At 54.8% G+C, this 14,253-nt stretch overlaps 2 protein-coding genes across 2 annotated transcripts; both read right to left on the bottom strand.

Annotated features, from left to right (window-relative positions):
• Nucleotides 1–2,701: 2,701 nt before the first annotated feature.
• On the bottom strand, nucleotides 2,702–5,454 carry LOC119110398 (spermatogenesis associated 6-like protein). Its single transcript, XM_037234210.1, has 4 exons — nucleotides 5,173–5,454; nucleotides 3,911–4,048; nucleotides 3,357–3,575; nucleotides 2,702–2,961 (listed from the first exon to the last, which is right to left on the bottom strand). The coding sequence occupies exons 1-4, from the start codon at nucleotides 5,218–5,220 to the stop codon at nucleotides 2,803–2,805; spliced, it is 564 nt and encodes a 187-aa protein (XP_037090105.1). The 5' UTR covers nucleotides 5,221–5,454; the 3' UTR covers nucleotides 2,702–2,802.
• A 463-nt stretch (nucleotides 5,455–5,917) lies between these two features.
• Nucleotides 5,918–14,126, bottom strand: Pgm1 (phosphoglucose mutase 1). Its single transcript, XM_037233944.1, is given in 12 exon segments — nucleotides 5,918–6,396; nucleotides 7,763–7,891; nucleotides 8,371–8,554; nucleotides 9,508–9,759; nucleotides 10,308–10,462; nucleotides 10,918–11,108; nucleotides 11,378–11,534; nucleotides 11,746–11,864; nucleotides 12,069–12,231; nucleotides 12,526–12,717; nucleotides 12,719–12,806; nucleotides 14,037–14,126. Coding segments are annotated over 11 exon segments (1,686 nt in total). The 5' UTR covers nucleotides 12,773–12,806; nucleotides 14,037–14,126; the 3' UTR covers nucleotides 5,918–6,306.
• Between the last annotated feature and the right edge of the window lie 127 nt (nucleotides 14,127–14,253).

The raw sequence follows: 14,253 nt of genomic DNA, 5'->3' as shown, positions 1-14,253 counted from the left end.
GCGATGGAATGTCATGATCAGTCAAATAAGCCTCGCTACACATTCACTAAAAGAGATGTAAAGCTATCTCATCATCTACGTACAACGCATAACAGTGATAGATTAGACCTGGTGTTAACGCTACAAATACACTAGCAACGCGAACGGTCTCAAGAAAGCGGGTGTGATGAATGGCACCAATCCAGGAGATTAAAATAGTACGCCGTGTGGACAATACAAGCGGTATTAAACGCCGATGGCGAGCATTATGACAATATTAAGCACCAACAACCGGCAGTTATCAGGACATGTCTGTGCGAGCGCCAACTATCAAGATTTGGAAGTCGATCTTCCTCGGCGTCAATCAAGCGGCATCCATCATTCGCCTTCCGTCATTCGATACGTGCACATATCGGCGGTATGTCTCCGACTAGAGATCATATTAAAATCACTCAAATTGCTAACAAATAGTCTTTAAGCCCTAAAAACAGTCTCCAATCGATCACCACTGCTAGCCTCTGCAACAAGTACGTGAACCTTACCGCCTCGAGATCGTCTCTAGCACCACCACATTCCACATCACCTATCCCCAAAACAGGCACCAGTAGCACACCAACGGGACGGAAACACCACTACGGCGGCCGGAGGAGCGCCGCGCCGTGGGCCGCCCCCCTACCCGGCCGCCCCTATCAGATCCTGGTCGCGCTCCTGGCGGCCCGCCGCGCCGCACGCACGTACATGCGCCGGTAGAAGTCCTCCATTTTGCTGTAGAAGGCCTGGCGCTGGGTCTGGCGCGGCGACGACGTCTCCACGAAGTCCTGCCACACCTGGGCCAGCGGCTCGCTGTGGGAAGGTGGCGCCGGTCGAGCCACACTGGAGAGTGAAGCGGATGTGGGGACCATTCGGAGGCGAGGCCCCGCAGCAGGGAAAATGACTGTGAAACATCTTTCATACGCTATGGTTGAAATGTCCGCTGAGTCGGAAACACCATCAAACGACTTATGAACTATGGTTTCGTATCCGTCATTTCCCTCCTATTACGACCAAGCTGCAAAAGGTAATGAACAAAAGTTGTGGTTACACGACTCGACAAGTAAGCGGGCAGTTCATACGGGATACACAGCATCTGCAGTTCATGTAATCCATACCCCGATCATCTCTGGCAGTACGCAACCCATGGCAACCTGACTTTTCAGTGGCAACGAAGACGCGCATCCCAGCTTTGAACATGCCACGTCGTTGACGAGTACCACACTTCTAGGGCCTGACACGCTAAACGTTTTACATGTGGTCACCTCCAGTTTGTATGTACAATGGATGACAACTCGAACGTTGACACACCAGTGCGCAAGACAACGGGCTCACCTGCTCTCTGACTCCGAGTCGGAATCTGGGGGTGGGGCGCAGGTCTTGTAGCCGCACACGTGACGCACGCCATCTGTCGTCACCTGGCAATGTCACAACACACCGTTCAATCAGACCAGATGTCGCTGGCAGTACATTCCAAACCCGATAGTAAAGGTAGCTACTGAGCGCACCGCACAGAAAAATCCAAGGGCTATGAAGAACCGCGTCCTTGGGATGTTCGTTGCCCCCAGGTGGGAAAACGAAGATGGTAATGGCAACCTGTCTCTCTCGTGGAAACCCCAGCACTTTAACGCACCACACGCGACCCGACGACCACGTCTATCTGCAGGAAGCCATCCGACGGTTCAACCAGTTGGTCGCTCAGCAACACCCGCACGTCTCTCCCCGGAGCCCTTCTCCCGTCCCATCCCTGGACGTCCGGCGGAGGCACGTACGGGACAGAAGCAGTCGCAGCAGTCGTGGTGGTAATGGCCGGGGTAATTCCGTCCGAAGTAGCGCTGGTACGCCTCGCAGACGGCGCAGTGGTGCCGCGTGTGGCGCGTGTGGCAGTGCGAACACCACTCTGCCCGCAAAAGGCCGGTAAGGACAGGACAGGCATGGATGTTCACTTACACTTGCAATAGAGACGTCAATGATACTGCTGTTCCACTCCAAGAAGCCCGTGGCCACAACAGACGTGTCTGACGTGGGCCCGAGAACACTGGTGGCGACTGCCTTGGGCCCCGGATAGCGCCCGGATCGCCAGATCGTGCGTGACACAGGGACCCGTGATCATGACCCTAACGAGCGGCACCGGTCACGGGGGATGAGGTGGTGAGAGTACGAGGCCTCCGACCCGCCTGCCGTGAGCCCCGGCACCGTTACCTGAGCGGTACGGCCGGCTGTCGTCCACGGACACGGTGAGCGGCTCCACGGAGCGCGAGCGGCCCGGCCGTCCCGTCACGCTCGAGGCCGACGCCACGCGCTCGGCGCTGGCGCTGCGCAACCGCGGCACGCTGGCCGCCCGCTGCGGGCAGGCGCAGTGGCAGTGGCGGCCGCGGCCGGAGCCGGCCGGCGGGCCCGGGCTGCGCCAGCGGCGGCGCGAGGTCCGGCCGGCCGGCGCCGCGCCCAGCTCGCGACCGATGAGCGTCGGCTCGGCGCGTCGCCAGCAGAAGGCCGGCCGCTCGCCGGGCCGCCGCGCGCGCGACGGCCGCGACGTCTGCGGGCACGGTTGGGTGAGAGGTGGACGGGCAGCAGCCATGGCCGGGTGAAAGGCGGACGGGCGGCGACCATCGCCGGGTGAGGCATGACATACACGGTGACCGGACCGACAACGAGAGAAGCCTGTGTTTGGCGGGGTTTGATATCACAGCACCGCATGATACTATCAGGTGTTGTGGCGAGGTATCGCGGCGGGTTTAGGAGGTTAAATCAGCGACACTGTCTGGCGGTGGGCCGCCTTGTGAGAGTTGAGGCCTACAGCCGCCGACATCGGAGGGCGGCAGGGCGCGGTGACGGTACCTTGGGCTGGCCGTCGGCGACGGAACGAACGGTAGCCGGTGGCGGCGGCAGGCTGGTCCGCACCTCCTTTACCGTCGTCTTCGTGGACACCTCCAGCCGGGGGGCCAGCGTGCCCTGCGCAGGAGAGGTCGGCAACAGTCAGCGCCGCCACCGCTGTCCGCAGGAGCTGGTAACTTACTGGCCGTTGAGCAGATGGCGCCGATGCTTCTTGAAACCAGTGGGCGGTGCATACTCAACATAGGAACATACAATGTAACAGAACACACCTAGCAGTGTGATGTAGACATTTTTTAATAGCTGGTGGAGCACTGACGAAGGAACTTTTGCACACTACCTGCATTTTGCACGGGACTTGCATCTTATTATGTAACGTACAAGGGAGAGCGTAACAAATTTTTTACGTGTTTTGGCCTTGTATACATGGTTCAATGCCTGGGCAGGCTCGTGTCGATGATCATCCACCTCACACCGATCACCATCCACCTCATCGCGTTTCGTTTCGTACGTACCACGAAGTTGACGGTGGGCTCCATAAGCAGGTCGAGGTCGGCGCCCGAGTACTGCGGCGTGCTGGTGATGTTGGGGAAGAGCAGCTCACGTGCTGACGTCTCGAACGTGGCGAGTACCGTGTCAGGCTTCTCTGCAAACCGCTGGATGAGCTCCATGTACACAATCTCGGCGTCCAGAATCTCGTCCAGGTCACTTAAGTGGAACACATGGCGGAACACCTGCCGGCACATGAATCACTTGGGCTCTAGAAAATGGCATCTGCATCACCAGAAGTATCACACACCGATCTGCTTGTGGTGGAACAGTAATTCAAACCACAAAAGATGAGATGTCTTTGTCTTTGCTGTCTTTTAGATGAGAACACCATATAATGGAAAATGTGGGAATGGTGACAACTGATGGTGAGCATTGAGAATAACTGGCATGGATAGGTGCATGCTCATACCAGAAGCAGATCTGAATATCCAAGCTGTGTAATAGCAAAATTATACTAATGGTGCAATAATCCCATATACAAGGTAATGCACGCTGATGTGTAGCACCTGCTGCCTACCTTTTCAATCACAAACTTTTCATAAAACATCATTGGAAAGACTGGTGCGGTTTCCTTTGTCCGGATGTAATTTCCGAGCAGACAAATGCTCAGGTAGACAGCCCCATTGCAGGGAATCCATACACCTGGACATGATACCTGCAGCAGAAATAGTGGGTGAGACAGCTGTTTACACTCTTGTGTGAGCAGCTGTGGAGCAACTGAATCACTTATGAACAGCAGATCACAGAAAAGCAACCAATGGTGTGACAAAACATCATCTAAACCATAGGCATATTCCTGCAGCAGGTGGGAAGGCTGAATCATGAAAACTGTTGACTTTAAACCTAAACAATCAAACAGGGTTCCGCCCAGATTTTTCCAACTCTCTTCTCAAAGTTGTAGGGGGAGGGGGGGGGGGGGGGTGGAGCCCAAGTTGGAGGGTGCTGAAGCCCCTCCAGCTGAATAAGAAACTACACTCTTGATCTGGGCATTGCATGATTATCAAAGGATGTGGTGAAACCAGCACAGCGATCATTTATTTGCAGATCAATGGAAACTAGAGGGGACCAGGAGCCAATAACTGATAACCCACTACAGAAATTTAGCGGTGACCCTATAACACCGGCTGGAAAATCTACTGGCTATCAGTCAGCCCATCCAACTTGGGAGAACCTCTAACACTATACCTGTCACATCAACACATTAAAGTGCATCTTGAAATACTGTTGTTGCACAAAAATGCCCAAACTAAAAATAAGTGATGCCACTGTATGACCCATACCACCTTCCACTAGATAGCTAGTGATAATTGATAACTACGGTGGCCAAAGTCATACAAAAGCTTTAAAAAACACCCAGAAGTGTAGTCATCTTCAGCTCTGACCTACAATCAGAAAAATCACAGCATTTCAGTCACTCTCCAATTCCAAGTGGGTTCCATGCTTCATATCATATCATGCCAAACAAGAAAGAATAAGGTCATGCAAAACATTTGATCTAGGCACATACCAATGACGTGCATCGCCATTAAAAACATTTAGTGTGTCCCACACCCGGAAGGATATGTTCCTCCAGATTAGCCTATTTAACCTCATCACACATGGGGATAGAATGAAAAGAACACAGAAATGCTTCGTACTTGCTGCCATTATTGGTAGGTCAATTCAGCGCGGATTTGTGGGCGTGGCTCGCGTCCCGCTACGGCTATTGCACCCTAAATGCACCGCACCCATGCGTGCGCGGCCAAACACTTGAAGTTGGAAAAGATGAGAAGTACGTACCGCTTGGATGTCAAGGAGAATTTCCAGCTTTTGGGATCGCCGTCTCATGCTGCCTGCACATCAGCGGGGCGTTCGGTTCGTTTTGATCATTCGTTGTCGGCGGCGAAGGACGTCGTCACAGCCCCGTCCCCGCCCTCAATGCTCCACGCTGCGAGCGGCCTGGCCCGCACGCTACTGGCGCACGATCCGGGTCGGATTTGGGCCGCACGCCGCACGCCAATGCCACACGCGGTGCTGTGTGTTTAATCGATGAGTTATCGATTGTTGCTAGGCGACAGAAAGCTCACAGCATGTCCCACCGGATAAAAGATATCCATCCAAACCTCGTTCCTTTATGGGTCCTCCCTCATTCCTGGAAACAAACAAATTTCCGGTTCATGGGTTTTCCCAGCGGCATGGATTGCCAAGACCCGATGTACCGCTTGGGGCATATGTGCAACGGCCGGGGCTTAGCCGCGCTTGCATTTCGAAGCATTGCTATTGGTCATACGGCCATGAATAGAAATGATTTGTCCCAGCTCAGCCGGCCGGTCCTTGAACAGAGGACCGGCCGGCTGCACTGGCATATTCATAGCAGTGGAAAGACGGAATCAGCCACCATACTGACCCGACAGAAGACAAAAAAGAAATAGGCATACTGGTGTACATGGATTCTGTGCTGCCGTCAACAACGCCGATCAACCAGACTTACCGAGCTCACTCGGACCCATCCGCATAATCGCCTGCACGCAAGAAACGAAGACAACTAATAAAACGTTTTGTATTTGACCTTGAAGCCCGTGCTAAACTAGAAACCCGGAACAACAAATGCCGGTATCACGTATGTTAATAGCTCACTGTTAACACCAAAGGAGAACAACCGACCCAACATCAGTGGCCCACATCAACGATTTCGATCAAATACAACCGAGTGGAACAGCGCGCGCCATCTAGCCTCGATAACATCCCAGCGGGGAACAGGTGGACCTGAGAGCGACAACTTATGGACTGCGTCCGTGCCAGCGTCTGAGAACTGCATGCATTGCACCAGGGGCAGCTAAGCGGTGTGACCCCTAACCAGCTACGCGGTGCGGTCGGCGACGGTTTGGCGCCGCCGGCCCCGGGCGGCCCCGGCGGGCGGAGGCCGGAGCCGCATCACGTGATCACGGTCGGCTCCTGGCGGCCGGTGTGCTCGCGCAGCTTGCTGACGGTGAGCGCGATGTCCAACAGCGGTCCCAGCGCCACCTGGCGGGGAGACGCCCGTCATGTGACAGTCACCATCGGCTGGCCGGCGCGGGCTGCGTGCCCCTGCCCGAGCACGCAAGCCGCTGCTGGGACCTGCACGCGCTCGCAGCGTCCTACTTCTGGGGTCGTGGGATCGGTACGTTCGTATTATGCCGGTTCCGTGCGTGCTGCACCCTGACGAAATCCCCGCCGGAACGTGGGGCAACTACAGGATGGCAAAAAATAAACGCATCCCTTTTCAAAAAGGTAACATTTGCGTTGTTACCTGTCTGTGCTCTACTCTCTCTCTATCTCTCTCTGTGTACTCATAACACTCAATACTCATGCATGTCAATTACCATGCATTCTGACCGAACGTTCCAAACTTTCTGGTACAGCTCAACACCGGTATGACTGGTTTAACCACACTCTTGCACAGAAGCTGAAAATGCCACGTGTGCGTCAATTTGTGAATTTGCGGAACACGACACAGGTAAACACATGTCATTCCCTTGATAAGAATAGACGTTTGTGAAGTTATATGCATACGTATATATGCAATATAGGCATATGTACGTATGCAAGTTACATATGCATACGACACATCATCTTTCTGACTATCATACCTTTCAGCAGGCAGACTGGTGGCGTGTTTTAAATGCGTTTCGCGTCTTCATGAATTTTAAGCATAATTGTGTAAATGCATATCATTAACAATTTCTTAAAGCAAGCTTGCGGATCGGTGCGCATCACATACTCACTTGTGATTCATATTTTCATATCAAAGATGGTTTGGTTTGGTTTGGATGATAAGTTTGGTTTAGCCGTTTCGGTCAGTACTGACTATTTCACGGCTATGGGATGAAGAATGGATAATGCTGGGGCAAAACGGTCTGCACCGGGAGGTCTCCCGCGCCGAGAATTAGGCCGCACAGGGGCCTCAATACAGGACATGCGTTCGGCGCCCGGACGGGCCCCCACCAGGAGGCACTCAAGCCCACTCTCGGCTGGCGCATGTGGCCTGCCCCGGACAAACGGGGTGTCGCGGCGATGCAGGCGAGAAAAAAAACGCGGATGATAAAAGACCGTTGTTGGTATGTTCTGGTATAGCTTGGTTTAACTTCCCGACGGCAAGACCAGCGGACTAACAAGCCTGCTGAGTGTGGCGATCCTTCACTCTACAGATCAGTCTTCGTCAGACGCTTTCTCTCACAATTATTCTCAGCCACTCTGGTTCCCTTGGGTTTCCTAACACAAGACTTCCAGCAGCACCAGCACACAGAGCACGGTGATTCACGACATCTCCGCAGCACTACCTCCCTGCTACGTGCGTACAATAGCACCGATCATCTCCAACGACCGGGCCCGGCGGCGGCGGCCGTCTCACCTGCGGGTCCACCTTGGTGTTCTCTCGCTCGTAGCTCTCGACGTAGAGGCGGACAGTGGCGCCGCTGCTGCCGGTGCCGCTCAGGCGGAACACCACCCGCGAGCCGTCGCTGAAGATCAGCCGGATCCCCTGTCCCGGAGAGCGCAGACGGTGTCACGGCGGCGTCCGACAGCGCTAGACGCCAGAACGCCATCTTACCAAAAGGTACGATGTAAGCAGGAATGATGTCGCCTAAGCTCAGAAAGATGCCAAAATTGGCGATAAATCATATCTACCCACGAAGTGAAGAGCAAAGTTAGCACAACAGTCGAACACTGAGCGCCTGAAATTTTCCGCAAAATTTTCATTTCCCAGACCAAATCTTGCATTCTGACACGCTGACGGCGTGGCAGCCATGCAAATGGCTGTCGGTCAGCTGCCAAGCGTAACGGGCCGTCAGAGGGGGGGGGGGGGGGGGAGGGGGCGGACAGCATGTGGGGCACGCAGCTGGTGCAGCACACCGGTAGTGGAGACAGTATCAGCAGACCCCACGGCACCCTCCCGGACAGCCCGTGTCCAGCGTCTACCGTGCGCCCGCGCCGATCTCTGGCGCCGGCGCCCGCCCGCACCTGGTTCTTGGTGACGCTCTGGTCGACGGGGTCGGTGTAGCAGAAGTTGTCCGCCTTGGCCACGGTGTAGCTCTTGCCGCCGCTGGAGAACTCGCGGCCGACCGTGGAGCTGTCGCTCACCAGCTGGTCCAGCTCGGAGTACATTTTCTCGCACGGCCCCGACTCGCAGTTCTCGTAGTCGTACCTGGCGGCCACGGTGCGGGTCAGGGTCGAGATGACAGCAACACTTCGCACGTTTAGTCCGGTGTTTGCGGCTGGGGAGCGCGGAGAAAATAGGACAAAGTGATGAAGACGGACACGAAGACGTAGCGCTACTGATCACTAGCCACAGACATGGCAATGCTGTGTTTCATCATCTATCGTTCTCGATCAGCTGTACTACTTGATTCGCGCAGAGATTTTGTCTCCGCCGCGGGATCAGTGGCAGCCTCAGTAAACTACTGCACCTGTATGCACCCTGAGCTATTATGAGACAACCGGAGCTTTGCTGTTAAACTCCCAGTTTCAGCGTGAGTGTCACATTTCAACGCCCACTGCGTTCTGCGCAATGTCGCTTGGCAATGTTAAAGGGAATGTTTCACATTTAAAGACATTGAATCAAACATCAGATATGATGAAACAAACCCACTTATAGCTGTTGATATACTTTTAAATACAAAAGACTCCCCTAGACCACGCAATTTCCCTGTTAAGAATTTGCTCCTCGATAGGTCATTGTTTGATCAAGTCATCGTACCTTGCGTATCATTGATTGAAAGCCAATTGACGGACACTATATTTGGAAATCGTGCCCACGAACGCAAGATATGAACGACTCGATCATTATAATTTTCTTGCCCTTGATGCCCACATTTCTTAGGAACCGGTAGGATTTGGATGACGTAATTATGACGTCATAAAGGCTACAATGACTGTAAGATACTCTCCCCCAAAAAGTCTCGCTATTTTTACAGGCGTGTAGCTTAGAAACTAGTGGGGGTAAGTCTCCAGAAAGACAAGACTGTGAACTGAATCGAAAGGTCTTCAAGATGGCTATTTCAGTTCAAAGCCCCACAGAAATGTGGAACACTCCTTTTAACGAACGCACCCACAGCGCACGGAGAGCCTGCATAGCACGCTGGTGTCCGTCTCGAGTACCTGGTGAAGAAGTTACGGCCGTACTCGTCCCAGTGCGCCTCCAGGATCTGCTGCACCGACTGCTGGCGCTGGGCGATGATGGAGAGCCAGGCTAGCGCCGCCCAGATGCCGTCCTTCTCGCGGATGTGGTTGGAGCCAGTGCCGAAGCTCTCCTCGCCGCACAGCGACAGCCGCCCGGCGTCCATCAGGTTGCCGAAGAACTTCCAGCCGGTCGGCACCTCGAACAGGTCGAGCTTCTTGGCGGCGGCCACCCTGTCGGGACGGAGCGGCGGCGAGTGCGGTCAGCGACGCCTCACAGAAAAGCCGTCCGTGACGGGAGCTTCGGGATCCTTTGTGGACCACCAGGGGGGGGGGGGGGGCGGGGGGGGGGAGACGAGGCTACCGGCTCGAAGGAGAGCCCACGGTGGTATCATCGGTGCCTTCCCTGCAGCGCAAAGTTCCCATCCTCACAGAGCACGGCAGTGTTGAGCTGGCCGCAGCCGTACCTGCCCGGGAGACAGCCGGTGACCCAGGGCTGAGCCAGCCTCCCTGCACCCGCCTGTCCAGGACACAGCCGGTGACCCACGGCCGAGCCAGCCCCCCTGCACCCGCCTGTCCAGGACACAGCCGGTGACCCACGGCCGAGCCAGCTCTCCTGCACCCACCTGTCCAGGACACAGCCGGTGACCCACGGCCGAGCCAGCTCCCCTGCACCCACCTGTCCAGGGCGCAGCCGGTGACCCACGGCCGAGCCAGCTCCCCTGCACCCACCTGTCCAGGACACAGCCGGTGACCCATGGCCGAGCCAGCTCTGCACCCACCTGTCCAGGGCGCAGCCGGTCGGCATGCTGCGCGCCAGGCCACGCACTCCCAGACGCTTGAAGTACGGGATGCAGTCCAGGTTGTTGGCGATCACGGCCAGCGAGTCAGACGGGTTTACGAAAAACGCCCCCTCGCCCAGGATCATGTTGCGGTCCTGCCAGGATGGCGACTAGTGAAGAACGGCCTTAGCGACGACCGTGGAGGTAACACCCTGCATGGTGGGACGCAGCTGGGAAATTGAGATGTCTTTGGCAAGGTGTACATGAGTTCACACAGTCATCTCAATCATCACATGTGCTCACATGGGTCGCCAGCTTGCCACTTGAGTAATTATGACAGTACACTACAGGCTTTCAATACTTTGGAGAACCCAGCCCCACAGCAGGTTTTCATGCTAAATTGATGTTATTTGTACATGGCATAATGTTACTACAACCCCAGTAGGCACAGACAAAACTATTTATTCTTGTAGCAGTTGGGAAAAGGGCCTATCTCCGGAACGGTCCAATGTCACGGCAGACAATTGGGAAACGGGCAGGCGCAGGGACCCACGGCACTCCCCGAGGCGAGACCGGACCCGAGGCGAGGCCGGACCCGGCCGACACTCACCCCGTCTCCGTCGAAGGCGGAGCCGAAGCCCTGGCCGCCCTGCTTGACGGCGTCGACCAGCGACTTGGCGTAGGTGAGGTTAGGGTCCGGGTGGATGCCACCAAAGTCGGGCAGCGGCTGGCTGTGCACCACCGACTCGTGCGGCGCGCCCAGCTCGTCGCAGAACACGCGCCGCGCGTACGGACCCGTCACTGGCGGCACGGGGCGCGCCCCTTTAGCATCAGAACGGCGGTGTGCAGCTGACAACGACACACTGCGGCATTCACACGGCTGAGCTGGGGATACAACACGGCATCCAGAGAAGGTCCACGCCCGAGAGGCGGGGTTTAGTGTAGGCGCTCTTTCGCAGGGCTCGCTTGCCGTTTCCCACGCCGCCACCACTGATGACGGTGACCCGACACTCCCCGTCAGACAGCGAGAGCCTGACGACCTCCAGTCGGGCAGCGAGCCCCAGACTGACCTCCGTTGAGGCAGTCGATGCGGATGCGGAGCGGCTCGTTGCCGTCCGAGCCGGTCAGCAGCCGGCGCACGGCGTCAAAGTCGAAGATCTGACGCAGCAGGTGCAGGTGGTCGTCCACCGAGTCCACCACGTCCACGATGTACAGCCGGCCGTCCACCTGACGTCGCGGTCGGCACGTCAGTACCGCCCATCCGTCACACGGGACCGGGTCACCGCGGCGCCCAGCCGACCACAACAGTCTGAACGTCCATAACACGACACACTGGCGGTTGTGTCGGCCACACTCGGAACAAGGCGCGAGTGGGGGGAGAGGGGGAGACGAACGTCCTCGGCCAGAGCACGCCTCGGCTCGTGACAGGCAGCCGTACCGAGTGGGATGTGGTGCCGATCGTCTCGATATCACAGCTGATGTCGGAAGCGATGCTGTAGGAGGAGATCTTGGTGGATATGTTGTAGATCTCCGTCGTCACCGACTCCGGCGCTGGCCCTGGCGGAATGCAGACACCGTGTCAGGACTGAACATGTCCAACTCTTCTTTTTTCTGCACATCCTGACAGAGGGTATTGTTTAGCATAAGGTGTGCGATGACACTGACAAAGCATGTCATGCGTACAGTGAGAGATCCCAGGTCGGCTGGAACAGCGCGCAGCTCCACTCGAGCCCTTCGAAGGCGTGACTCTCTCCGCCTCACCTCCGTTGGCGCAGTTGAACTTGATGCCGAAGTCGCCGTCGGGGCCGCCCGGGTTATGGCTGGCCGTCAGGATGATGCCGCCCATCGTCTGGTACTTGCGGATCAGGCAGGAGACGGCCGGCGTCGACAGCACGCCGTGCTGGCCGATGATCAGACGCTTCACCTGACAGGGGCGGCGGGCGGAGGCGTCAGGCCGGCACACCGGCCGAGAGCGCTGACCAGAGCTGCAGCCGACAAGTCGGCCACATGGCGCACACTGACGGGTCCATAACGCAAACCAGTCATGCTCACACACAACCGCCGGCAGCTGCATTGCTTAAACGGCCACGTCTCTGGGGCAAACGGCCACGCCTCTGGAGCAAACGGCAAGGTCTCTAGAGCAAACGGCCACGTCTCTGGTGCAGACGGCCACGTCTCTGGACTACGGAGCGAGTGCCGTCCGCATGTCATTGCTCACCCCGTTGGCGCCAGCCATCTTGACAATGATGTCGACCACCTCCTTGACGAGGTAGCGGCCGTCGCCGCCGACCACGAGCGTGCAGCCGTCAATCCTGTCGCCCAGTGCCGACAGCACGCTCTGGATAAAGTTCTCGGTGTAGTGCTCCTGCTGGAACACCTTGACCTTCTTCCGAAGGCCGCTGGTGCCAGGGCTTTTGACCCTCGAAGGGCGTGGTGTTGACCTTGGTGGACGTCACGCGACTCATGGCTGCTGTGACTTGCTCACCTGCTGACAGAAGTCTGAGCTGATGTGAAAACACAAATTGGAAATGCCATCTGAAATACAACTTCAGTGGCATAACAAAAATATTTTCCTTCATCATTATCATTGCTTTTTTTACCTACTTGTCTCATAGCAATGAGCTGTTGACATAAAGTTCATTTTTTAAGCATAATGAGCCACAAACAAATGCATTGGTGTTGTTGAGAAGTTTGTCTGAAATAAATAAAAACTGTAATTGGAAAATATTTTCAACTGTGTTTGGTGTATAAAATGCTATCCTCCCTGTCAGACATATCAGTCTGTTATTCTGGAATCCCTTGATGTTCTGTGCCCAGTTCAATGATTGATTAACTTGGCACCTAAGACTGATGTAGCTATCCCCCTCAATCATGCACTCAGGCAGTATTTTCTTCAGGGTGAGGATGTCTAGCTTTTTCTGAGCTCATGTGAAATTTACCAGAGTTTAGAAAAACCTCTAAGCTCAGGGGGGGGGGATATGTGGCCCCCTGTAACCCTCTCCCTTGGCCATATCCCAGTCTTTATTAAATATGCCAAGTTTTTGTAGCATATTGTGGATATCACAACCACTGACTTATTCCCTGATGGTTCCTTGCTGAAGCTGACATCCACTAAAAGATGTTGCATGTGTTTGCATCATATTGCTAAATGTTGGTTCTCAAAGCATTGGCATTGGTATATCCCCAGAATAGGATAGATTGTGCCAGAAATTTTTCATTGATGTGCCATAAATTTTGAAAATGTTAAGCTTAATATAAGATCAATGAGCAGCTGATAAGATTGATGTTCATTTAGCAATGGCTTGGTTACCATGATGACACATAAATGATATAGGGGACTGACTGACCAGACTGACACTTCATAGCTATATTATGCAAATGGTAATTTATCATGTTATCCCTAAAACAGCCTGATACCAAACTATGAAATGATCACATATAGCTACAGTGTGTCTGTACTTGGTACCCTCCACCTGCATCCCATGAGTTGATTCAGCTTATCTCGCATGTTTGATGTTGAGAAAAGCCAGCAGTATTTTGTGGGGTGTAACAATTTACGTTATATTAGTGCGACCGCAAACGGCAGCCACTGACGCTCCGCAATTACTGTCACAAAATAATCCTGGAATTACAAGAATTACACATTGACTTGCACCGGCCCACCACGGACATCTTATGACTCAGGAAATGTATACGTGGCTGTTTGCTTACGAACCTGGATCTACCCACCAAGCACGCCTTAGTACTGCCCACCGGTACTTGCCCTGCGAATTCTATTCACTTGTCTCCTCTTTGCACTCACACTTTGAACGAGGGCAGACCTTCAGCCAATATATGACAAAAAAGCGCCAGATCTGTAACACGCTCGGTGACCTTGAACAAGGTCGCGAAGGGATGAAAATTTGAGCAAATTTCTGCATATATATTCCGAACTGACATTTTACAG

This window comes from Pollicipes pollicipes, unplaced genomic scaffold (genome assembly GCF_011947565.3).
Source record: "Pollicipes pollicipes isolate AB1234 unplaced genomic scaffold, Ppol_2.1 Scaffold_7231;HRSCAF=8579_pilon_pilon_pilon, whole genome shotgun sequence".
Classification (NCBI taxonomy): Eukaryota; Metazoa; Arthropoda; class Thecostraca; order Pollicipedomorpha; family Pollicipedidae; genus Pollicipes; species Pollicipes pollicipes.
This window is presented reverse-complemented; position numbering and strand designations above follow the sequence as displayed.